The sequence below is a fragment of the Sinohyriopsis cumingii genome, chromosome 12 (genome assembly GCF_028554795.1).
Source record: "Sinohyriopsis cumingii isolate HCF-2022 chromosome 12, ASM2855479v2, whole genome shotgun sequence".
NCBI classification, from domain to species: Eukaryota; Metazoa; Mollusca; class Bivalvia; order Unionida; family Unionidae; genus Sinohyriopsis; species Sinohyriopsis cumingii.
Genome location: NC_142972.1, coordinates 56,548,025 through 56,575,057, shown reverse-complemented (window position 1 = coordinate 56,575,057; position 27,033 = coordinate 56,548,025). Strand labels below are relative to the sequence as shown.

Below are 27,033 nucleotides of genomic sequence, written 5' to 3'. Positions count from 1 at the left end.
ATCTAACTCTTACAAGACTAGAGCCTCTGATAAGCACCGAAAATGTGTAGACAAAGAAATTTTATAATATAGCTGTCTGACCAATTTCCTGCATTCTAAGTGGTAAAACTTAGTTACGAGACGAGCCTCAACCAGTAAGTATCATATTAACTCAGTATCGTTCCATATAAGTCATATGTATTGGAGGTTGTTAAGCAAATTGAGTAATGTAAGGAACTCACAGGATCGAATAAGTTTGTTACTACGTAAAATTACATAGCAGAAGATCTATCATGACAATAGAACGTACAATCACGCCACATCGTACTGAGTAGTTGATTGATTTCATACTAATTACTAGAAAGGTTATCTGCTCGAAAATGTTGGGATTGACTTTAATTGCGTGAAAAACACTTTAAAGACAATATATTGTTTGATAATGGCTGATTATAGTGTTTGCAACTTTGTGGAGTGGAAACTGTGGCGAGACTTCAGCATCCATTATACAAAATGTGTAATTGATGTATTATGAAACTCAGTTTCTAAACTAATACAGCTGAATATATACTTAAGTTTGAAATATAGAATCTTATTGGCAAAGTAATTTTTAAATCCTTTCAGTCCTATATTTTCACATAACAATACTTATAAGATTTCCCATCCTGTTATGCCACACTTGATTTTGTGTCGATACGTGCTGGGTTTAAAGGGGTAATTAAAAGACAAAATAGTGTGAAATTGTCTCTGTTTACGATCTCTCCTACTCCGAATTACCTGAATGTTCTAGTGAAAATTGTTGATGCTTTGAGTCTAACAACTATGTATGTCAAGACTCGTTGTCTAATGTGATGCAGTAAAAGTACAAAGTATTACCACTGAAGAAGATAGATGAACCTGTATCTGTAACCTGTAAATAAGCTCCATCAATTTGATTAAAAGACGCATGTAGTGACAATAGAGGGTGAGGCAAACAATAAGTACATTTTCTTTCACAAATAATAATAATAATAATAATAATAATAATAATATTAATAACAACAACAATAACAATAAGAATAATAACAACAACAGCAACAACAACAATAATAATAGAGCAATTAACAATAATAGTAATAATACTTTAAAGTGCAACACCTACAACAACAGCAATAATAATAATATCATAATCAGTAATAATAATAGAAACATCAACAATTATAATAATATATCATAATAAAAATAATAAAAAGAATATTATAATAATAATAATTTAGACAGCAACATATGCAACAACAATGACATCAATAATATCATAATCACAATAATAATAATATCATAATCAGCAATAATAATAATAATAATAATAATAATAATAAAATTAATATTAATATTTATAATAATAATAATTTAGACAGCAACATACACAACAACAATAACAATAATAACATCATAATCAGCAATACTAATAATAAAAATAATAATAATAAATTAATATTAATAGTTATAATAATAATAATAATTTAAACTACAACAACTACAACTAAGAAAATACTGAGTATTAATAATTTATGCTACAATAAATAGAACAACAACAACAATACTATTTCTACTACTACTGCTACTACTACTACTTCTACCACTACTACTACTAATATTAATAATAATAATTATCGTAAAATATAGTTACAATCAAATTATGACGAAGGTATGGAATAAGGTAGCAATATCACTTCCTTATGACGAAAACGATGATTATAGACCCCTTTGCTTAGCAATAACAAGGGATCTAACTCTTACAAGACTAGAGCCTCTGATAAGCACCGAAAATGTGTAGACAAAGAAATTTTATAATATAGCTGTCTGACCAATTTCCTGCATTCTAAGTGGTAAAACTTAGTTACGAGACGAGCCTCAACCAGTAAGTATCATATTAACTCAGTATCGTTCCATATAAGTCATATGTATTGGAGGTTGTTAAGCAAATTGAGTAATGTAAGGAACTCACAGGATCGAATAAGTTTGTTACTACGTAAAATTACATAGCAGAAGATCTATCATGACAATAGAACGTACAATCACGCCACATCGTACTGAGTAGTTGATTGATTTCATACTAATTACTAGAAAGGTTATCTGCTCGAAAATGTTGGGATTGACTTTAATTGCGTGAAAAACACTTTAAAGACAATATATTGTTTGATAATGGCTGATTATAGTGTTTGCAACTTTGTGGAGTGGAAACTGTGGCGAGACTTCAGCATCCATTATACAAAATGTGTAATTGATGTATTATGAAACTCAGTTTCTAAACTAATACAGCTGAATATATACTTAAGTTTGAAATATAGAATCTTATTGGCAAAGTAATTTTTAAATCCTTTCAGTCCTATATTTTCACATAACAATACTTATAAGATTTCCCATCCTGTTATGCCACACTTGATTTTGTGTCGATACGTGCTGGGTTTAAAGGGGTAATTAAAAGACAAAATAGTGTGAAATTGTCTCTGTTTACGATCTCTCCTACTCCGAATTACCTGAATGTTCTAGTGAAAATTGATGCTTTGAGGCTAACAACTATGGATGTCAAGACTCGTTGTCTAATGTGATGCAGTAAAAGTACAAAGTATTACCACTGAAGAAGATAGATGAACCTGTATCTGTAACCTGTAAATAAGCTCCATCAATTTGATTAAAAGACGCATGTAGTGACAATAGAGGGTGAGGCAAACAATAAGTACATTTTCTTTCACAAATAATAATAATAATAATAATAATAATAATATTAATAACAACAACAATAACAATAAGAATAATAACAACAACAGCAACAACAACAATAATAATAGAGCAATTAACAATAATAGTAATAATACTTTAAAGTGCAACACCTACAACAACAGCAATAATAATAATATCATAATCAGTAATAATAATAGAAACATCAACAATTATAATAATATATCATAATAAAAATAATAATAAGAATATTATAATAATAATAATTTAGACAGCAACATATGCAACAACAATGACATCAATAATATCATAATCACAATAATAATAATATCATAATCAGCAATAATAATAATAATAATAATAATAATAATAAAATTAATATTAATATTTATAATAATAATAATTTAGACAGCAACATACACAACAACAATAACAATAATAACATCATAATCAGCAATACTAATAATAAAAATAATAATAATAAATTAATATTAATAGTTACAATAATAATAATAATTTAAACTACAACAACTACAACTAAGAAAATACTGAGTATTAATAATTTATGCTACAATAAATAGAACAACAACAACACTACTATTTCTACTACTACTGCTACTACTACTACTTCTACCACTACTACTACTAATATTAATAATAATAATTATCGTAAAATATAGTTACAATCAAATTATGACGAAGGTATGGAATAAGGTAGCAATATCACTTCCTTATGACGAAAACGATGATTATAGACCCCTTTGCTTAGCAATAACAAGGGATCTAACTCTTACAAGACTAGAGCCTCTGATAAGCACCGAAAATGTGTAGACAAAGAAATTTTATAATATAGCTGTCTGACCAATTTCCTGCATTCTAAGTGGTAAAACTTAGTTACGAGACGAGCCTCAACCAGTAAGTATCATATTAACTCAGTATCGTTCCATATAAGTCATATGTATTGGAGGTTGTTAAGCAAATTGAGTAATGTAAGGAACTCACAGGATCGAATAAGTTTGTTACTACGTAAAATTACATAGCAGAAGATCTATCATGACAATAGAACGTACAATCACGCCACATCGTACTGAGTAGTTGATTGATTTCATACTAATTACTAGAAAGGTTATCTGCTCGAAAATGTTGGGATTGACTTTAATTGCGTGAAAAACACTTTAAAGACAATATATTGTTTGATAATGGCTGATTATAGTGTTTGCAACTTTGTGGAGTGGAAACTGTGGCGAGACTTCAGCATCCATTATACAAAATGTGTAATTGATGTATTATGAAACTCAGTTTCTAAACTAATACAGCTGAATATATACTTAAGTTTGAAATATAGAATCTTATTGGCAAAGTAATTTTTAAATCCTTTCAGTCCTATATTTTCACATAACAATACTTATAAGATTTCCCATCCTGTTATGCCACACTTGATTTTGTGTCGATACGTGCTGGGTTTAAAGGGGTAATTAAAAGACAAAATAGTGTGAAATTGTCTCTGTTTACGATCTCTCCTACTCCGAATTACCTGAATGTTCTAGTGAAAATTGTTGATGCTTTGAGGCTAACAACTATGGATGTCAAGACTCGTTGTCTAATGTGATGCAGTAAAAGTACAAAGTATTACCACTGAAGAAGATAGATGAACCTGTATCTGTAACCTGTAAATAAGCTCCATCAATTTGATTAAAAGACGCATGTAGTGACAATAGAGGGTGAGGCAAACAATAAGTACATTTTCTTTCACAAATAATAATAATAATAATAATAATAACAATACTAATAATAATAACAACAACAACAATAACAATAAGAATAATAACAACAACAGCAAGAACAACAATAATAATAGAGCAATTAACAATAATAGTAATAATAATTTAAAGTGCAACACCTACAACAACAGCAATAATAATAATATCATAATCAGTAATAATAATAGAAACATCAACAATTATAATAATATATCATAAAAAATATAATATTAAAAATATTATAATGATAACAATTTAGACAGCAACATATGCAAGAACAATAACAATAATAATATCATAATCAGCAATAATAATATCATAATCAGTAATAATAATAATAAAAATAATAATAATAAAATTAATATTAATATTTATAATAATAATAATTTAGACAGCAACATATGCAACAACAATAACAATAATAATATCATAATCAGCCATAATAATAATAAAAATAATAATAATAAAATTAATATTAATACTTATAATAATAATAATTTAGACAGCAACATACACAACAACAATAACAATAATAACATCATAATCAGCAATAATAATAATAAAAATAATAATAATAAAATTAATATTAATAAAATTAATATTAATAGTTATAATAATAATAATAATTTCAACTACAACTACAACTAAGAAAATACTGAGTATTAATAATTTATGCTACAATAAATAGAACAACAACAACACTACTATTTCTACTACTACTGCTACTACTACTACTCCTACCACTACTACTATTTATTAGTATAGTTTGTTTCTTCTCTTTTTACAGGCCTCAATTTGCGTTGTAAAATATTAGAATTAATTGGATCAGTCATGCTGATAGACGTACCAGCATGAATCGCGTTCAGAAATGCATCATGATCTAAGAGAACAAGTGACTGACAAATAACGGACAGCTTTAGCCACTGCAAGAGTTGTTTTCAGGTATGTGCTTTTCAAAATCCAAACAGCCGAATGCTTCCTATCTTGAACTGAATTTTCCTCTGCAAATATGTGTTCTATACGGTATCTTACTATTTACTATCACTTTATAAACTCCAACTCCTGAAAGCATCAGAGTCGGTTGCAAGTGTATGAAATTTTATTAAGAAACTGCATCTTGCTGCTAAGTACACATTATTTCTCAGAGTTAGTACCTTGAGAAACGGTTTTGCTTCCACTGTGAGCAAAACGGACCTTCGCGCTTGAAAAAAGCCGGTATGTACTTGGGTTTGGGGTGTAAAACTAACCTTAAAATTAAATTTAACTTGTGAGGTCAAGCAAATAATATGCTTTGTTTTAATATTACTATCCAAAATATGGACCTTTTTGACATAATTCCTGCAATTTATTGTCTTATGATGTTTTATATTAGGCAGGTTAGATGCAGCAATAATATGTGCCTAAAACTGTCCAATACAGCCTGACGACAATGATAAATCCACTGTGATATATCTTGAAGTAGGCTTGTTTTGTATTCACATATCATTATATGGTTCAGAAAAAGTCAGACTATAATTAACAGTGACAGATTAGGTCATCTCCATTCAACAACTATATGATGTCACTGATATTATATGATCCGCCTTTGAAATGGATGTAAAATGTCTTACAGGGATGTGTGGTATTGTGATGACGAGTGAGTTGAATCTTCTATACCTTGATTCTAGAGCGAGTTTGGTACACAAATAATAAACTTTTCTTTTGCGGCATAAATGCCGGATATTATTTATGTCGTGACATTCGTTATTTCAATGTTAGTTAAAATATCGAGGTTTTAAAATATGAAAAGAAAATATTCTCTGTACATATAAATTGATGTTGCGAAAATTAATATGGATACAAAAAGGTTTGATGAGAAATATTGTTCTAATTATTATTGAACACATGTATTTTCGTGATGTGTTTCTATTTACTGTTGCGTCACGATAAACATGTTTGGAGGGTTTCTTAGCAACATACCTACATACATCTATATGTGCTTCACAGCACAAAATAATTTGATGACGATGCTCAATCAGTAAAACATTAATTAGATTATGTTACACAATGTATTTGCATGGACAATTCACAGGCGGGTATATAATCAATTACGTTTATAGCAAAATACATTAAAGAATTTGTACTATTAGATACTGTGGTATGGCCGAACATACTTGGGGCTCAAACGCTCGCAGATCTACTTCAGTCTTGCACGTAATATCCACCAGTACAAAAACATGTTACAACTATCCCTTTTAACTAGTTTCTTCGTTTCAGTTGGCTAAAGAACGTCACCTGAAGACGTCGAATAGCACAATGCCGGGTCAATGGGAAAAATATAATTGGTCCATATCATGTGGAATCACGAACGACTCAGTTTTCATTAAGACCATCCACGTTTCTTTCAATGCTTATACATAAGATGATTGGAATAATTGCAAAGAGATTATCAAAGTCATCAGAGTAAATTAGCTGCATGATTTGATCGTAAACCAGTTATAAATTATACCAAGTCCGTAGAAAACTTACCTGGACAATTTACGCTTAATTTGTATTTTTTATTCTAGATACAGTTGGGCAAGATCTGCAACAGCCAATGTCTATTCAGTAGCAAAACCATGTCCATGAAACAGAACCTGAACTAAACAAGTCATGGTTAATTTACAGTACTTCCATGTAATATATAAACGATAGGACATAACACCTTAATGGTTCTTTATTAATTGAGTTTTCCACATTTGTTAAAACACACCACCGGTCCAAACATATTTATTCAAATATCTTTGTTTAATAATAATTTAAAAGCCGCAATAAAGTTTACAATTAAAAACACCCTGACAGATATGTTTTCTTATTTATTTTCAAAGATGCTCATAAGTGAGGAACAACTTGTTTGAAATGGCTCTAGCTTATCCACATATTAAGCCTATCAGTTCGATGTGCACGTGCATTGCTCGCCATTTGTTTTAATGCCTGAAGCGTACATATTGTGAGAAAAATGTTTGTCATTCATTTACTTCAGAGCAGCCCTAAACATATGCCGTACATTGATGTTACTTTACAAACTTTGATAAGGATGCATCTTTAAAATTAAAGCAGAATATTCATTTGCACTCACAAATATGTTTCTTCCAGGTTTAGTTTGGAAATGCAGAAAATGTATTCAGTTCGAATGACAACAACTGGTCAAATGTCGTAAAGAAAGCCAATATGTATTTAGAATTATGATGAGTTAAATTTAGAAGCTCTGGAGAAGAGGGTCTGCTTACCTGCTGACATAATGTGTCCATAATATTTAAAATAATTTCATTACCTTCTGCAATCTGAACGTTTTTCCTTCGTTAGTTATAATCGAATATAGTTATATTATACATTGGAGTAGTAAGGGTTAAGGAAAGAATCAGAAGTCATTTTCCCTTAAAAAAGAAAAACGGAGAACTAGTTTATATGCTATTTTGAATGTATAGATACCTCGATATCAATTTAAAAATGGGACGATGTTTTGGCAATATATAGGACATACAATGTTTTCAAATGTATGGATAAAATTGAGTCTAAATATTAATAAAATAAATAAGATAAAATATGACTAACTAGAGTAATTTAGATTATATTGATTTCAAAATATAATCCAATGCCTGTAGTGAAATGATATTGAATCGTTTTGGTCTTTGTGACGGCATTTCATTTATGACAGACAATTGGCTTGGTAGACTGTCATTCATATCAGTTTAATATGATGGGGCAAGAGCGGCAAATAATATACGGTTTTGAAACACACAAACCAAATCCTCCTTGTTGCTTATAAAAACCAATCAGTATTGTAAAGGACGAAGTAAGCATTTGTCACGAACGACATATGTTAACACTTAATTACTTTATACTGTTAAATCTATGTAAATAATTGTAGATTTAGAAACATTACTACAACATATTTAGCATAGTCATACACATAGTCGAAAAAAGACATACTATACCTAAAGAATGAAATAGATAGTTCGATGATCGGTTATTACATTTATCATTACTAGTCTATCGACCACAGTTGATCATGTCACAAAAAGTGCATCAAGAGAGAGGACAGTTGTCACTCCAACGGTGCATTGATGAGGTTGTGCAGCCAAATAGTTCGAGGACAAATGGTGAATCCATTGTAGAAGCTGATAATGTTAGTTTTGATAGCATTAGCTCTCGTACAAACCTTCGGCGAAACGCGGACGCTATCGGCAATCACTTGGCAGACAGACCTTCAACGCCAACATTCTCATGTGGTGAACATGATAACTTTCAACAATCTCACTGGAATACTTCTAACGGAGGAGCAAATACCCCATTGCCGCGTCATCCCTTTTACCAGTGTTACGACAGTCGCTTGAGGTCCTATGCCACATGGAGACAGTTCCAGCAGTTTGACACCTCTGCCTTGGCTGATGCAGGTTTTTATAACATAGGTAAATTGACAGTGCTCATGACAGTGCTCATCCTGAATAAAATATATTCAAGTTGATTCTTGCCTATACGAAATAATCTGTCAGTGTCAAAGTGCAACACCTTTTCGTAATTGCATTATTTAAAAATATAGTGCTCAAACTCTAGCTTAAGTTAAATCTCAAAATTTCTGCGTCGGGTTTAAAATACGGTCATTACACTTTGAAATATAGCTTAAAGGAAAATGCTTTTTCTCTCTAGAAATTGTGAGGAATTCCTCAACTCTATATGTCATGAATGAAAGGTCTGCTCGTGGTAAATTGTAAACAAAAAGTGATTTTGCATCATTTTTGTTGTCTCTAACTCTGACAAATATTACGTTTATGCTCTTAATAAACATAAGAATAAATAAGTGAAGACATCATGCTTTGTAAAATTTAACAAATAATTTATTTTCCTAGAAAAGCAAGATAACAATGAGGAAAGGTACTTATTGTTCTACAAATCAAATCCAAAAATAGTTCAAGAATAATCCGAGAGTTATAAAATAGATGTCCTAGTAATAAAACTCCTAAATGAATCTTAGTTGGAATCCTCATAAATAAATCCAAGATGGAGGACGATAACGTATGCAATATTCAGTGTTGTCCTGACGAGTCAACAGTTCTTTGTTGAACACAGAAAATAATATTCTAGTTTTGAATTCCGAATAAAATTTAAATAAATGTCTTTGTCTAAGAATTCTGTATGAACACTTAAATATTTCCAGGAAAAAGAATTAATAATTCCATAAAACAGAATTTTAACACAAACTGGTCACAGCAAAACACATTTAAGTGTTAATGATTTATAATCCAACTGACTAAATTCTCTATTGAAAATAGTTATACACTTTAAGACGTAAGAAATATTCTTATATGAGGGTCACATGATTATGTTTCTTGAAAAAATAAGAAGCTTTACATGCTAAACAACACGTACGCCCAGTATGGCCTTGATTTCACGTTACAAATCTATACTTAGAAAGAATTAAATAAATAAAAGAAGTTGTTTACTTCAACTCACCGATTCTGAATCAAGGTCAGGAACTAGGTCAGCATTTGAAACAAAGTTTATATTATTAGTGTTTACAAAAAGAACAGTGAGGTCAAACTGAACAAAAATTGTGGAAAATGAATTTCTGGAAAATGTCAAGTCTAGTAAATAAAATGATATTACAATATAATGTAATTAAATAAAAAGTATTAAAACTAACAAACAAGCAATTAAAATTGAATCAAATAGAAATTAAATCAAGTATACATAAAACAAAATATTATCCAAAGCTTCATAAATCTATAATATAAATCTCATTTATGGAGAAAGTTTAGAATTAAATCGGGACCGGGTCTAGAAGTTAATCTACGTTATTACAAAGTTTCACATACCTCCATTCTTTTCAATGGAACTTGAGGTAATGTGATATACATATATTTTGAAGAATTAGTGATCTCTTAACTATATTGGAACATTTTCTTTGGGTACCCTATGATCTCTTTCAAAAATATCCTATTCAAAACTTTACTGCCCTGAAATGGTTTTGTTGTCCTCTTTAGAGGAACTTGTTGTACAAAGACAGCTAGACAAAGAGAACAAAAAATAAATATAAATATTTACTATAAGCTTCATTTAAATGGCGACTAACTAATACGAGAAAGAAACCATTGGGTCAATGCCTTACTTATATTGTAATTCATTACCTAGCAGCATAACATTTGTAATTGTCAGGATTACGTATATCATATATTTAATGTTTGAAAGACGGTCATTTACTGTAGTTAAGTCAATACTTTCTGAAACGTTACTGATGTCTTTCTAAGTGACTGTTCAATTTCTTTTCTGTACAAAACAAATTGTGTTATTTCTTATAGGAGTAGAAAATGGAATCGTAATTCGATGTTTCTCTTGCGCCACTGAGGTCGTCAATCCAGCGTATAATGATAATCCCCTGACTGCGCACATAAAGAAGTCGCCTAACTGCGGATACCTTATGCAGAAGTTGGGAACACATAATCTAATTGCATACCAGGTACTGAATATTTAATGAATTCTAATAAATGAAGGTTAATGCTAGTCAGTCAGCAGAACTAAAAGATAAAATTAATTAAATCATTATATGTTAGATTTACTGAGTTATCTATATGTTTGGTGCACACATTCTATTATAGCGAATTAAAGCCTAAATGCCGTGATAGAGGTATATTATTCTTGGCTGAAACAGATGAGTTGTGTTGCCAAAAACTCTACAGCTGTACAAAAGAGAACATAACATTCTATGACACTAGTGACTAACCAAAGAACAATGTATTTGGTTTAGCATCAGTGAAAAAAGTATATCAGACATGTTCAAATCTGAAGTAACATACCATTTATACCTTTTCCTTGAGGAACAATACAACATAAATTTCAGACTTTCTTCGCTTTGATGAGTTTGCCTCATTGGTTCACAATAAATTATCAAAGAAAGGAGGAGGCTTTAGATCATTTCGACCAGTAAAGACAGACATTCGGAAATCTTCACACAATCAAGCGACACTATAAATCGAAATAAAGGGGAATAAATCTGACAATCTGATAATCACTTATGAAGGTAAAAAGAAAGAAACACAAGCTTAGTTATCTAAACTTTTAATCTCATAATCTATTATTGTGATACATCTTGTCCTTAAAACACTTTTGTAATGATCAAACATACTGCTGAACGTTAACCCAAGCATAATTTAAAACAATGTTGATAGGATGTTTTGTTTTCGCCATGTACGTGGATGTTGAAGCAAATGCATTTTACTTTCAAGTAGGCCTCTTACAGACATGTACCCATTCATACACGCTGTAATGCGCATGTGTCCTCAAAATAGAATTCATGTTTGGACTAAATTCGTGCTAACATTTAATTTATTTAATGACAAAAATATTTATTTCATTATTTGTATTACTTTCTTTTTGAAAGGAATTCTGATGTTTTTAACAATACCTTACCACTAAAACGATATTTAATAACATTTCAGGGATTCATAGTTTTAAACTCTATACCATACAGTTTGACTTTTTTACGTGCTTAATTTAACGTTCCGTACATCCGGGTATATTTTGTGGTCATATGTCTTATTACGGTGGCTTCGGTTATTTTATATATTTCTTAACATCGGATCTTTTCAGGAACGAATACGCGATGGAACACAGAACCTGTTAACAACTGACGGTATGCTGAATGTTACCTTCAGAATATGTTAACCTCTAGCGTTTTATCGCCATTTTTAAAACAAACGTTCCCTGTGCGAACTTAAAATTTGAAGGACACACTTTATTTAGTAGCACCACTGTTCTTGAATCTCTCTCTCTCTCTCTCTCTCTCTCTCTCTCTCTCTCTATATATATATATATATATATATGTATTTGTAAAACGTTTTACGCTCACGTAACTCGAACAATTTTTATTTCGATTTCTTCAATACATATTGTTACACATACTATATGAATACAAAAGATAGCATTGCTTAATACATTACAATTTTCGGCTCTCGTCTTTGTACTTTTGAATTCATCAAAATCGCACGAGCCTTCATTATTTTCCCCCAACTAATAGAAGAGTCGTGAGGATTAAGCTAAATTGTACTTTATAAGAACAAGATATATCGCTCACAATAAGAATGATAGAGATTACCTGATATTTGCTTTTGCAACTTAAGCTAACCACCAAGGTTCACAACGAAACTGCTACCTTTAAAATGACACATAAATAACCCACGCAACCAGGTATCACGTTTCTGCTTTTTAATGATACGTTTTAACAGTAACAGAGCCTCGCAAACGAATTTACAAGCAAATAAGAAAAACATAGACATAAACCCCCTCACTAAACATGCAGAAAATAATTAAATTAATGCATTTCTTCATCCAGATGACGCAAGCTCTACATTCTTGGCTCATAACTGGTGACTTATAACCACGATTCATATAATGTTCAACTCTAATTCATTTTATTTAAGAAAGGATAGACTTTCTTTAAGAACCCATTGCAACTTAAAATTGCATATTAGGTGTCTAATGTATATATCATATGGTATATTAGAACGTACAAATTTAGAAAATAAAACACTTTACACAAACAATTATTGGTTGATATTGAAGACAAGCTTACTAGGATTAGAAGTCAAAGATGGATACAAGAAAGGACAGAACAAAGAACAAACCTTTACAAAAATTACTCAAACATTGCATATACTGGAGAACGCCCTAGCAGGTATATAAAATACATAACAACCATATGTAAATAACTGGAGCCTACATCTTCTCTAAAACAGACAAATGTGCCTATAAAACATACAAGCTATGTAAATTCTGGGGTAAGTTTGCATGTCTTTCTTTTATTGATAACTTTGTCATGCGTTTGCTACAGTTCATAACTAGGGTGTACGTGTATATAATATTTACTAAGTTCATGCATATCACTCAAATCAGATTTATATACCAAAACCTGCTGATTGTTATAAGGCATTTCCGTTCAATTTGTACATCCTTAGGTTATTATTCTAGTCCTATGTGGTATACACGAATGTCGTCGTTCAAAATACTAACATGTGGAATACATTTTTTTAATATAATTCATGCAACAATACATCAACACATAAAGTAATTTAGAAAGGATTAACTCAACATTCATATGATGAAAGCTTTCCTTCCGAGATCAAATCTGTGGATGCAAGCGGTAATTGAATGTGATGATGTAATTTAAAATTGTGCAAACCGCGTTGCGGTAGATTGCTTAAATTTGTACTTTTATTTCTACAACACGCCTATCTCTAATCAAGGTACTATTTGATGAATTAGTATTCGGTCTACATCAGAATTACTTTCAGAGAGTACTTAATTTTTGGTACCTCAATGCTTGCACAGCGCATTTGTTATGTTCATGACAAAGTCAATAGCATGGCTATGAAACTAATCAATATTGCTTTAATTGATTCTACTCTAAGCGATATTTTAAAGATTGTGTTTAGTTTATTGATAATTGGACATTTTCGCTTAAATATAATACGTTTGAAATTGATCTGCCACGTAAAATGTATATTCTTAACTGAACAAAGCCAATACTATTGAAATATTAGGTAAACTTATCGTTTGATTTATGCAATAGCTAAACAAATAAAGCAGGGTAGAGGCAGTTCGTAATAAAATAGTAATAACCGATAATAACATATTATGTATTCAAATTTGTGTGCAATATGTCTGCTTTGATTCATGCTAAATGAAGAGTATCTTCTTGAAATTCAACCGTGTAAGAAGCTTGTGGAAAGGAAGTAGTGGTGCCTGAAGCTGTGAGAAAGACGTAAATAAAAGCGATAACCTAATTACCCGATACAAACATTACCTAATCTAATGTTGAATCTTAATAAGGCTGTGCAGTTGGAATCTAACTATAAATCCACTTAATAGGGATTTCTTTATAAAAACCTACGTAGAATTGTTTTAGCTAATAATGATAATTGTCCAAAACTGTTAATATCTAATTGAAATTTGCACAGCGTTCTGTAGCAATATAATTTTTACATGCAAGGTTCCTCAAAGCAATCGAAACGAACACCTGCGTCAGCATGGCTTGATAGTCCAAGTTTCCCTTTTGACCTCATCACAACAATCATTATCAACCGAATGGTCATTGAACTAGCAAATACTACATAACTTTTCTACTTTTCACTATCTAATGAACACACATCAAGAAACTATGATGTTTCACTTGATTTGTTGTTCTTTTTTACATATGTAGGATTCCTCAGTAAAACAGTCAAAGCTATTCAATACGGAGCACTATCTAAAAGCTAATACAAAGGAATTTTCTATCTCAAATCTCAAATTACCAAACTCGCATATCTAAAAAGTGATGCAGGTAATTTCCAATGTCAAGAAATTAGGGACGGTCCAGTTTTCAGAATGTGTCATGAATACAGTAAATTACAATATATCCGCATATAAAATTGCTAATTACTCAAGTTGAGACAGATTTCCAACACGGACCCCCCTCCTCACTCCTTCATCAAACACATGATCATCAAAATTAAGCAAGGTAATAAACGGAGACGTAAATATAAATATAATATACCCTAGGTGTTTTACAATATACAAGTTTAATTACAAGTTATACGATTTGTATATTGATCCACGGGTTATAATTGAAAATAATAAAGAAATAGGAACATGAAAAAGTATCGTGAAATAGCTGATTTGTCATGATATGGATACCATTATAAATAATTCTATTTGATGCAGCATCATACAATATAAATAATAATTACTTGAAATTATCAACAGACTATATCAGGAAAGACATCTGAAAGACAAATAATACTTCGAAGTCTGTAATAATACGTAGTGATGTTCCAATTATGTAAAAAGTGTATTTTCAATAAAATATAACGCTACACTAAAACTACTGAGCAGAACAAGTTTTCAGTGATCTGCTACAAATTTATGTCACAGACTGGTGGAGCCTTTGCTGCAGCAGTCACACAAATTTTCTGTCCACATAAATCGTAACAGCTATATTTACTAATAACTTTATATAATTCTTTGTGCATTGATATGTACGTAAATTTAGTGACTAATCTACAATTTGTGGCATTCATGCCATATTTAATTCACGCAAAACTAAAGCCAAATCCTATAAGTGACAGTACAGCATTACAAACTTTAATGCCAACAATGGTACATTTTACCTTATTTATGAATGTTCAGCTTTTTGATGTGAATGTAATAGCTGTGTTGGATTTTGTTATTCAAACGATTAAACTGTCACGTTTATAAATAATGCTAATCTTTCATCTGTAGAAGAGTGATATATTATAATCACCAAATTCTAATTACCCTTAAATAGTTATGCTTGATCAATACATTTGACTGCAACATTGTTTGTAAATTCCTTATTCCATTTCAACAAATAAAGTTGAAACTATTATCTTTGAACTGTTGATTTTTGCTGTCGACGTTATTTTTACTGTGTGTCTTTAGGGTTATTATTTATGTTTTGGAAACATATATCTGTAATTCTCGTCATAGTTATAGCAGATTCAATAAACTTAGACAGTCCTTTGATCATTGTTTTCTTCTCATTAGGTTACGCTGTTGAAACAATTAGCGCAAGCTGCAAGAATCCGGTGTCATGGAATTCATCGGAACATATCCGAAGCCCACAGTACCAGTCCTACAGTGTTCGATTAGCGTCGTTTACAAGATGGCCGAGTGAAATGAGGCAAAGACCCGAAGAAGTTGCAACTGCTGGCTTCTATTATACAGGTAGTGCGCGTACAAAATATTAAATATCGTTATTATTCCTTGTCTATGTTGATAACCAGCTCTGTTTCAATGAATAGTCCTCCGGTTTACACTATACAGGCAGGGTATAATTAAAGAATGAGGATCTTGGTTGTTGTTGTGAGGTGTAGTATAATTCGCAAGTTTTATTGGATGCTGATTGTACGTTGCAGCAAAGCAAATAATAACAATACAGCTTGTCTTTTCAAATGGTTACATACAGTTGTTCCCAATCTTTGTTCACTTGTTATTGCCGACACGCATTGTTAAGCAGTGTTCATAGACATTGGAGTGTGGATGAAACGCCTGTTCTTGTTTTCAAACTTATAGGTCAAAAATAGAAATTCTGTGGAAATTTTATACTTTTATTTTCAAACCAGAACATGTTATATTCCAAAAATTAAAGTTTATGAACCATGAATGTTTGCCAAATCAAAACTGGGACGTTACATTTCACATAGTTAATTTATGGAGTACCATAAGCATCCCATAAGTAGACGAATTTATATATGCATATTTGCTTAGTCCATCTGTTATTAATTTTACATATCAGTGCATACGCTGTGAGGAGATTCAGTAGACTTGTCTGACTTTTGTATTTAAAATTTTCCTTTATCAGTTATACATAATGTGTTTTGCTTCAAGTTATATGTGAATACATTTACGCGCAATCATAAACCAGAGATATGACTATTATTTTGGACATTGCTTCATTTTGAAATTGTCTATGATTTACTACTACGCTACGCTGACAAATCTGGCAATTCAGCCACTATTTGACTACTGCGTAGTTAACAACACTTTCTCCATTTTGTGAAACATATTAAAAGTTATGGCATAGAAAATAACTTATTTTTTTTGTTTTAGAAATAGTAGGGTCACTTAAATTTTTTTATATTATTGTCTCTTAACGAATAGTTTAGAATTATTCGGGTCCCCTAAAAATATACACCCGAAGTAGGCATGAGATGCAAAATGAAAAGAAATAAAGGAAATCATGGAAAACAAGCGAGCGTGGATGAAATAATCCATCAAGAAATGAAAATGGGCCATACATATTAAGCATTGGCGACCAGACATGAACTTTAAGGAACCTAAAATGAACTAGACGTAATTGAATTATCACCAATGAAACTATGCGCTTATATAAGTGTAGCCTAAAAGTGTTTTATAAATACATACTGTACCAAGTATTGTGAAATGTCAAAGTCGAGGAAATAATGATTAACTGATTTTTAATGTATTGTCTTACTTAACAAAAGTCTTTTATGAACGAACGGGGCCTGTTTGTGGAATTCTGACCGCTTTTGCAAACATATATATATATATATATATATATATATATATATATATATATATATATATATATATATATATATATGACCTATCATGGTTGTATTCTTTCTGATGTCGGCAAGGTAAAATTAGGTTCAATCTATTTTTAGACTCTAAATATAATCGAGGGAGTGAAACTAAGCTAGAAAGAAAATAAAAATGTTTATAAGATACGGCATGGTTAATTTTCAACTATTCTATGTAAAACACACGTGACAATTAACTATTAATAAGTTTAAACCACTGATTTTATCATGTAATTACACTCGAATACTAAAAAGTATCTACCATGCTAATTTTAAATCAATTTCATTTATTTGTTTCCTTGTTATTTCTCCTTTCATTATTTATTTATTTTCATTTAATTTTGTTCATTAGTTTCATTTTTGTAAGTTTGTTTCCTCGTCTTTCTTGTAAGAACTACCGCCACTAGTTGCTATTTTTAAATGAGATGTTCAATAATGTCATTTATAGATATCGCAAGCAAGTTAGCAGTGGGTTTTACCACAAAAAAGTGCTTCTAATGCATTGAGAAACAAAAAGGAAGAACTAGCCTGTATTATGAAATATGATATGAATTAAACACATCGTTGCTTCTCTCAGTAGATGTTTCGATAGGACGTTTGCTTGATTTTCGAAAGGGGCCCACGCAATGCAGATGTGTATATCAGCTTAACGGATTACACGGTTTCTTCCTAGTTATTAGTTTTGAAACACTTTGTGACACTCGTGCCAAATAAATCCATTAAATATAACGGAATGTTTTCCTTAACAGCAATCTTGAAAATTATTATTTTTCTTTCATGTGGAAAATGTGTATGCAATTGAAGAAAAGCCAAACGTTTGAAAATAGTTTATGTTTCAGATGTGCATATCGAGCACTTTATACTTATTCAAGTCGTGTCCTTTGGCAAGGCACTTTACTGTCATATGCCAGTCAACTGCTACAAACACCTTAAATATTGCAGCCTAACGAAACCAAATTGCTATTTGACGTAGTCCTAATTTTGCTTTATGTCTTGACGAAGAAATGTCTTCTAGATATTAATATATATTCTTAATACGTTTTGCACATTTGGGTGTATATTGTGTATTATGGTTTACATATGTGTTATTTAAAACCAGTTTTGCACTCACTGTGCATTCAGTTACAAAGATTGTTTCCGTTATAGACTTTCTCCTTCTAATGTTCATATGACTAGGTTCGGAAGACGTGGTCCGCTGCTTTGTCTGTGATGGGGGAATGAAACACTGGGAGCCGGATGATGAACCATGGATTGAGCATGCTCGCTGGTTTCCAAAATGTCCTTTTGTGAGACACGTTAAAGGTCAGGCGTTCATCGACCTTGTACGACGAATGTCGGACGATTCGGATGAGGTACTCCTTCTGTTACTAAAAGAAAGTAAAACCTTTTGTCGCGCCAATATATTTTTGAAGTGTTATTTTGTATTTACATTTCTTTATTAGAGATAATTTTCTTGTTTTCTTATGTCAAAATTTATTTAATTGGATAAATAATTTGTGAGTGTTATATCTATTGTATTATTGTATTTAGCAATGTCATGTCATGAACAATGTTGGAAATGGATGCATCCGAATGTTAAACTTTTTTCTAGCATTTTCTGAATTGCTGGTTCCAGTACTATTCGTCTCTGGCCTGTCATTTGACTAGTAAATTATAATTATACCTTTATCGAAATTAATGACAGTCCAAATTTAAACGCATTATAGATTTTGCGGAAAGAATTAAACAAAAAGATCATGTATATCTGTCAAAATCAAAGCAATGTCATAGTGACATTTCATTATTTACTTCATAAAAAACTCCCATTAGTTTAACATTGTTATTTCGAGTCAATACCTAGCGGAATTGACTGGATTGAAGTAAAATTATTAAACTCCTCCTGGCATGGTAATTGCGTATCCAGTTCGAAGAGCTACCTTTTTCTACTTCGAAATAAAAATGGTAACTAACGTTAACCGCGTCTAAAAGTTAAAAGTGGATGCAAGTGATCGATACACAAATGCAGGTGACGTGAAAAATTTAATTACTAATTTATAAAAACACAATTGTAAGGCGGTGACACAACGATATGTAAATGATGTTCGGTAATGGTTATGGGATGTGAAAGAGAGACCGAGAGAGATAGATAGATAGATAGATAGATAGATAGATAGAGAGAGAGAGAGAGAGAGAGAGAGTCTCTAGAACAATAAAAAGGACTCATCCACATTTATTGAATGAATATCTTAGAAAGCGTTTTATTTCAAGCGTCATGGCTAGATAAAGCTCTTCTCCAAAATAAAATTTTAAACAATACCAACGCTAGCCATCACCAAAAGCCAAATACTTAAAATTGCAAGACAAAATGGAGAGAGAGAGAGAGAGAGAGAGAGAGAGAGCACAAGACAATAACCCTTGGTACCATGTATCAATCAGCAGGTTCATGACTATGTTCTGTTTCACCCAAACGGTTCACTTCTAGTAACTCAGAATAACATTGTTGTATCCCGTACTTGCAATCTTATGAAACAAAGCGACTTTAAAATGAATATCAATCCTTTTCTGGAGGTAATACCAAAGACCGATGGAACACTATACATTGTGAATGTTGATGAAGATAGCTGCTGAAAAAGCGGGATTTAAGAACAAATTTACGAGTCATTGCGTGAGGAAAACGAAAGTAACACACTCTCAAGAGCCGTAGTATCTCCAAATAAAATCAAATCATGCAGCTCATAGGACATAACACACATTTTTACAATCACGGCATAGGACTATTATCTCAGTGTAAATGAGTCAAAGGAGTATTGGTCTGTCATGATGCTCAATATGTTCCAAATCTGTTTCCACATCTCACATGCACTGCTTCGGCTATTGCAGCATCATCAAAAGACGACCAATTCGCCCACAAAGACCACATTCGAGCGCATCTTTTCATAATTGTACCTTCACTTTCCGATGATGCATTGAGTCAGTTTTCCTCATATGAATATTCTTTCTGTTTCATTGGCTACATAACATTTTATTCTCTTTTGCAAGCTAAGTTTTGTTCACTGCTGCCCTCGCGTTCATGGTCTTAAAATAGTGTATATTAAAAGGCGGTGCTCAGGTTTCATTCATAAATTGAACATCATGTCAAATATGAAAGTAAACAAATTAATTTTATTTTGTTTATCGTATTATTCCTCTAGTACAACAGAACGAGTAATACAACTTGTTTAAGTATATTTAAAACTGTTTTTGACTTAGTATTGACAAATATTGGTCCTTTGTTCATATAGCGTAGGATGTCCTCCCAAATTCGGACATACTTTGCAACATGAACTCGGGATGAATAAGTTTTAATACTCGGTCAGTAACCTTTAGTAATGACATTCCTATTTATTTCTACTCCGATATTTAATTTTCAAAATAATTAGTAAGATAAACGTTTTTCGTATCTACTTTTCCCTCCATTTCTCCAATCGATCCTTTATTTGGATTTTTGTCTTCACCTCTTTGACTAAATCCCATGGACATTTAATGACGTGTTAACTCGAAATCAAATTAAAAACATTGTTTAGTGATTTAGTTTAGTCTACTTTCATCATTTAATATAGCTACATAAGTCAATCGAATAAAATACTGGGTACAATTTAAAGTAAGCTGCGGCACAAATATTGAGAATAACAATGGATCGGATCGTTAGAACCCACATTGTTCGCATCTTTACCATTAAGCACATAGGTAAGTAGCTGGCCAAATTATTGACGAAACACCTTTCCTCAAAAGCTCGTTTCAATACAGTTTTCCGTCACGTGAATAAAACTATATTTATTATTTGAATTATACAAACAAGATAACATCAACATAGCAGTTTGCAAAGATATGATAAGCAAACAAATGTAGAACATTATATACGAAAATTGTGAATGAAATTAGTTAAAACATGTTAAAGGCAATCTAAATTTGATAAATACTCTGAAGCAAAGATAGTACAAAACATAAACATTCCATGGATAAGTTATACTGTTTTTGAATGTATTACCAAAATAAACTAAAGCAAGCACGATCAATTTATATTATTATACAAATGCGTGCATTTCACACCAAATTTTATTTTCCCGTTTTTAATGTGAATATAACCTATTTAAAGGAAGAAGACGCAGTAGTTCGCTCGACCTTCCAACCGAACAATCCGATGGCTGATATACCCATCTTGAGGAATGAAACGAATCTCCAGACAGACCAAGGTAACACTGCAATACTTTTTACGAATAATAATTGTATATAATTTAGTTTTGCATTTTATATTGTCAATCTATTCTACAAAAGTATGATATGCTTGTCGTTAACAATCTTATAAATTATTTGCAGTAAATGAATCAAGTGTTCTTGAAACTGTCGCTGCAAAGAGTGTGCTAGACACTGGTTACTCTCGTGCTGCTGTTGCTCAAGCCATTAACGAGTTGCTTACCAAAGGTAGGTTATATTTGCGGAAAAATATTGTGGTATAGGTGTGCTGTTTGTTAACTCTTAGAAATATTAAAATAATATGCAAATATCTAACATATTTAATAGTTATAGACTAGGTGTCCGATTGAAAATGTGTTCTTGAACTTTTGTTTTGTTTCTTTTATGTTAGAACAATATAAAACGGAAACCATTGATTATCATTTTGTTAAAATAATATTTCACCCCGACCACATGTACAGGTTGTTTAAAAAATATATGTGCTATTTAAGTGATATTTCAAACGTCACACATTTTATTAATTTGTATTAACCACGTCATGTACATTATTGCAATGAAATTATGAGTTGATATGTTTTAATATGTATCAGCCATTCTGATCGTAGACCATAACAGCTTATGTGATAGTCTGTTATCATTTGTCCGTCTTCCATCCGTCTGTAACACAGGATTGATACCGATGTCCTCCTAAATTACCAAGAAAATTGCCCAGAAACAATACTCACTCATTTATTACATAGCGTATTTACGATTCAATGGGTATAATGCTACTTGGACATCAAATATGGCCGCAACAGCTGTCATCTAGTAATATCTACTCCTCAATGGCAGGTTCGAGGTATTCACTAAAAGGATTTGTATGATGCGTTCTTTGATCCTAAGTAAAAATATTGCCGAACATATGTTCATCGTGTTATTATCACTCCTCCTGAATGCAAAGTCATTATTATGATATCTACTCCTCTCCAAATAGATGATATATCCATATATTTCACCTGTAAACAAATTTTTTTACGTAGTCGGTCGTCAATGAAAATCACCGTTCAAATGACATCTATATTAAAACTGGTGTTGTCTCTTCTACTCCTGGATTATTATGACAGTGGTTTTGTACCATGTCCTAGATACAAATAATGCCAGTTATACATACAATATGGATGCCTTGATGAATGCCTAACAAAACCTTGTCACTGCTTCACCTGACAGGTAGTTTGCACAAACGTATATGTAATGATATATATTTTGACCTCAATGAAAATGATGCTAAGCTGACATCATATTTGTATACCCCAGTAACTAATCTGAAAATCGTATTATTTCGGAAGAATATCAGCGATGGTTTTATTACTCGACGGAATAGTCCTATCTTGAATTCTTGTAAATTAATTGTGTGCATTAGAAAAACACATCTTTATGAACTATTGAGTTTGGTTAGTTCAATCTATTGAAATATTTAAAACATTTTTTTTAGAATATGAATGAAACAAAATGTAAATGTACAATTTCTTTTTTACGGATATTTAAACATTTGTTTTATTTTTCATTGTGTCCCTATATTGCAACGTGGTTTTATAAAATAACGTCATGACAACGATGGTCGTACACTATTGGAAGTCATAACAAAGCGGAAGTCGATACAATATTGCATGTTCGGAAAGGTCGGTTGTATGCATATGTATGAAAATACTTCTAATATGGATGCTTTCGTGTGCGCACCAATCTTTGAGCTGGCTTCTGATTAATAAAGGAAACGTTATATTATAAAAACGTTTAGGTCGCAGGTAGAAATTTGCAACAGTTTTAAACGGTATAAATTTCATAGATACAAAGATGATTTAGTTGATACTATCTAGTCGGTGAATGTCTCTAGTTATACATTTATGCGGTGCTGTTTGCACGGAGTTTACCAATGACCTCTCAAGGTTTCTAACAATGACACCAAAATGACACTTTGTGTCAGCTTTGAGACCTTGCAGATCGGGAACTCATACCGTCGCCGATAAAATTATACCGCGGGTGCGAACTTATGGCATTTCTAAGATAGATTGCATAGCTTAATCAAATGTTGGCACGATTACGTATCGTAATTTATCATTAAATAGTATTTATTTTGGTAACCAGTTACACTATTATCAACATAAGTTACACTCCAACCGTATATATCCTATAATGTAATTGGCCTCGTTTTGCAACATACATGCACGTAGATGAAAAGGTAAGATTGTATTATATTTATCAAGTCTTATATGATTTGTGGTGTTAGTTATATTTAACGGATGCACGCTTAAAACACTGCTGTGTTATACATTTCAAAGTTCTTAAGATGAAGATGTATATCTTTTTCATGTGGTTTTCATGCATTAGAAATAGCACTAGTAACAAAATTACTTGCAGTTTAATCAAATAGTTTGATGGAATGAATTAAGTATAACTTTTGGGATGTTCCGTTTATAGGTTTAGAAACAAACGTTAGCAACAATCATCATCTATCATAATAATAATAATAATAATAATAATAATAATAATATATCACTACACGTATAAAGTTTGTATAATAGTTTAATCGGAATGTTAATACGAGCATAATGAACTTAAAAAAAACTTTGATTTGCCTGTATCTATCATGGAGAGCATCAACTATGTCTTTCTTCTCCATTGGACAAGATTCTAATATATATTCAATAGTAGGGTCAAATGTGTTGGACTCTTTGTGCTATAGTAACAATAACAATACTGACATTAATAGATATAAAAGAATAGGAATTTGATTGTACAGTGTGATAAGGTATTCACCAATTTTATGATATTCTTTAATTCTTTTAGACGTGAATTAGTAAAGAAAATATATTTTATAAGCCAAGAGCATATTTGTTAGTTGAAACCTTGTTATTTAGACTACTTCGTTATTTATGAAACTAGGTCAAACTGAATACAAAGCATATGACATACTGAATGTCATCTTTGAAATGGAAAGCAGTGGCCAGCTTTTTAGCGAATATGATTCTCGGCCTGGAACTGGTCGTGACAATGAAATAAATGGTGAGTAAAAGGTCTTCAACATTCATAATGAATATCTTAATAATAAATATATATTCCATAAAGCTTGACTGAAACTTCAAGAATAGTACTTTAGCTTTAAGCGTTTTAGCAATGTTCAATACAAGAATTGTAACAATCTTGGCTGTATTATGCAACAATATACCGAAGCAAAGTTCGACAGCTTCATCCCAGCCTTCAAACGGAATGGAAAGCTTAGAAATTCTAATAACATAAGCTAGTTCTAGGGTATTCTTTATGGTGGTTCTACGACATAGACACATCTCATAAATATTACTTATTAGAGTGTAATGTGTCTAAAGGTTGGGGGGGGGGCTCTTAAATTATTAAATAGGTCGTATGTAGAACTTTGCAACAGCTTTCAACGGTATAAATTTCATAGATGCAAAGTTGATTTAGCTGATACGATCTAGTCGGTGACATGTCTCTAGTTATAAATGTATTAGAGTCTAACGTGTATAAAGCCTCTGGAGGGAACTTATATTATTAAATATATAACTCAACTTATTTTCTGTGGGTTTTTTTGTATCCCCCACACCACCCTTCGTGTCAAAGCAATTCAATGTCAATAAAGAGACAAAACAGTTGCTCTTATTTCATGAACGAATGTTTAAAGATCTAACTTCCAATACGATTTTGCTTGACAACGATATGTTAAAACAGGATAGATGGTTATATATCTTTCCAAGACAAATTCCTCAAGCTCTTGTGCTCTTTGTTTGAGAGAATCACGGAATAGATAGAAGTATACCTAGATAGAGAGAATGGCTTATTAAATGAAGCAGTTCATGTGAGTTATCTTCTCCTGTCACATTAAATTCATAGACTTTGAAATGAAATCTATTTTATTTCATGAAATGTCCAAGATTCTTAATCTAAATGTTTTCACAATGTAATATAACGGACCTGATTTATCATATATAGACACTGCAAGACTGTTTTCTTGCAACGAAATACATTGAAAATTATCTTGAAAGTTCATTTGTGTGAATCGTTTTTAAAATGAAGAAATTAATTTTTAGTATCTGTCTTTTTTAAATGGAATTCGCCATTTTGCTTCGTGTATTGCACTCGTATTTCTGTACAAACGGGTTGCATATCTGCAGTGTCTCCTACTGTAAACCTTTTCGGCTGCTCTACAGATACGATGTGCTAAATATTCTTGCCTGATTTCTTTGAGATGCATAGATGCAAGTGGTTTTCACATTCAACAATGATTTTCATTTTGTAAGTTTTTTTGCATGTGTATATATTATTTATCTTAGCGAGATGAATGAATATTTGTAATTCTTTGTTTTGACAAACGTCGTTAGGTCATTGCTGATCATTTTTTATTTATTAATTGATTTTAATTAAATTGGTATGACTTTATAATATCTGTTGATCTCGTTTTGATTTTATAGTCATCTTTCAAGACTCAATATTCCCCAGAATATACAATTTAAGGACTTCACCAGCACTAGGATATAGTTTTCTCGCTGCAAATATTGTAATCCTTGTTGCTGTCACCGTTTACATAGCTTCATTTTGTTTTATTTCTATTTAACGACTTACCACCACAAGTTTGACAGATTTCGAAAATAAGAACAATTAATCATAATACTCGTCTGTAAAATCAAATGCCAAGCGTACGTTTTTATCTTTTCAGGGCCATTGTCTTCAGATAGTGGCAATGACACTGGCACACGTAAGTTAGCTATTTCAGTACTGATTTACTTACTTAAAACAAAACGTGCCCCATTTTTTCCCGGAAAAGGTATGACTGTAAAGCATACGATGTTGTCTTCTCGTTCACAATGAAGGGCATCATACACAATCTCAGCCCACAGTTCCAAAGGTCTATGTGACAACTCCTTTATGTAAGCACATTTCTATGAGAGAGCCCTTGATTTGTACTACGGTATAATTAAAGTCTCTGTGTAGTCGTTGTTCCTAACATTTTTGTCCAAAGTGTGCATTTTGCAATATAATAATATGAAAAAGTATTTCATAAGGACCTACTTTTCATGCAAGAAAACAAGAATATCTAAATACAAGAGTGCAGGTATCTACAATATGTGCCCAATTTTACAAAACTATTTCATCGATGTGGAATATGAATTAATTATACATATCAAAGTTTAATTTGTCAAAAGCCTTTTTCATGGTGCAGATTTTATGACAGTCAGTATCTTTCAAATTAGTATCATTCA

General features: G+C 31.4%; 1 protein-coding gene across 7 annotated transcripts in view; it reads left to right on the top strand.

The window, feature by feature from the left end:
* Nucleotides 1-27,033, top strand: part of LOC149786506 (baculoviral IAP repeat-containing protein 8-like) — a 40,649-nt gene that overhangs the window by 11,032 nt on the left and 2,584 nt on the right. For 4 of the 7 annotated variants that reach the window (XM_089976988.1, XM_089976986.1, XM_089976989.1 and 1 more), the window contains 10 exons: nucleotides 5,245-5,399; nucleotides 7,004-8,887; nucleotides 10,775-10,932; nucleotides 12,063-12,105; nucleotides 16,014-16,193; nucleotides 18,749-18,924; nucleotides 21,687-21,783; nucleotides 21,908-22,012; nucleotides 24,704-24,823; nucleotides 26,490-26,528. In XM_089976988.1, the coding sequence (XP_089833114.1) occupies nucleotides 8,488-8,887; nucleotides 10,775-10,932; nucleotides 12,063-12,105; nucleotides 16,014-16,193; nucleotides 18,749-18,924; nucleotides 21,687-21,783; nucleotides 21,908-22,012; nucleotides 24,704-24,823; nucleotides 26,490-26,528 (1,318 nt within the window). In that variant the 5' untranslated portion in view covers nucleotides 5,245-5,399; nucleotides 7,004-8,487. The remainder of the gene's footprint in view (nucleotides 1-5,244; nucleotides 5,400-7,003; nucleotides 8,888-10,774; nucleotides 10,933-12,062; nucleotides 12,106-16,013; nucleotides 16,194-18,748; nucleotides 18,925-21,686; nucleotides 21,784-21,907; nucleotides 22,013-24,703; nucleotides 24,824-26,489; nucleotides 26,529-27,033) is intronic. The other 3 variants (XM_089976984.1, XM_089976990.1, XM_089976991.1) reach the window with 3 other exon arrangements.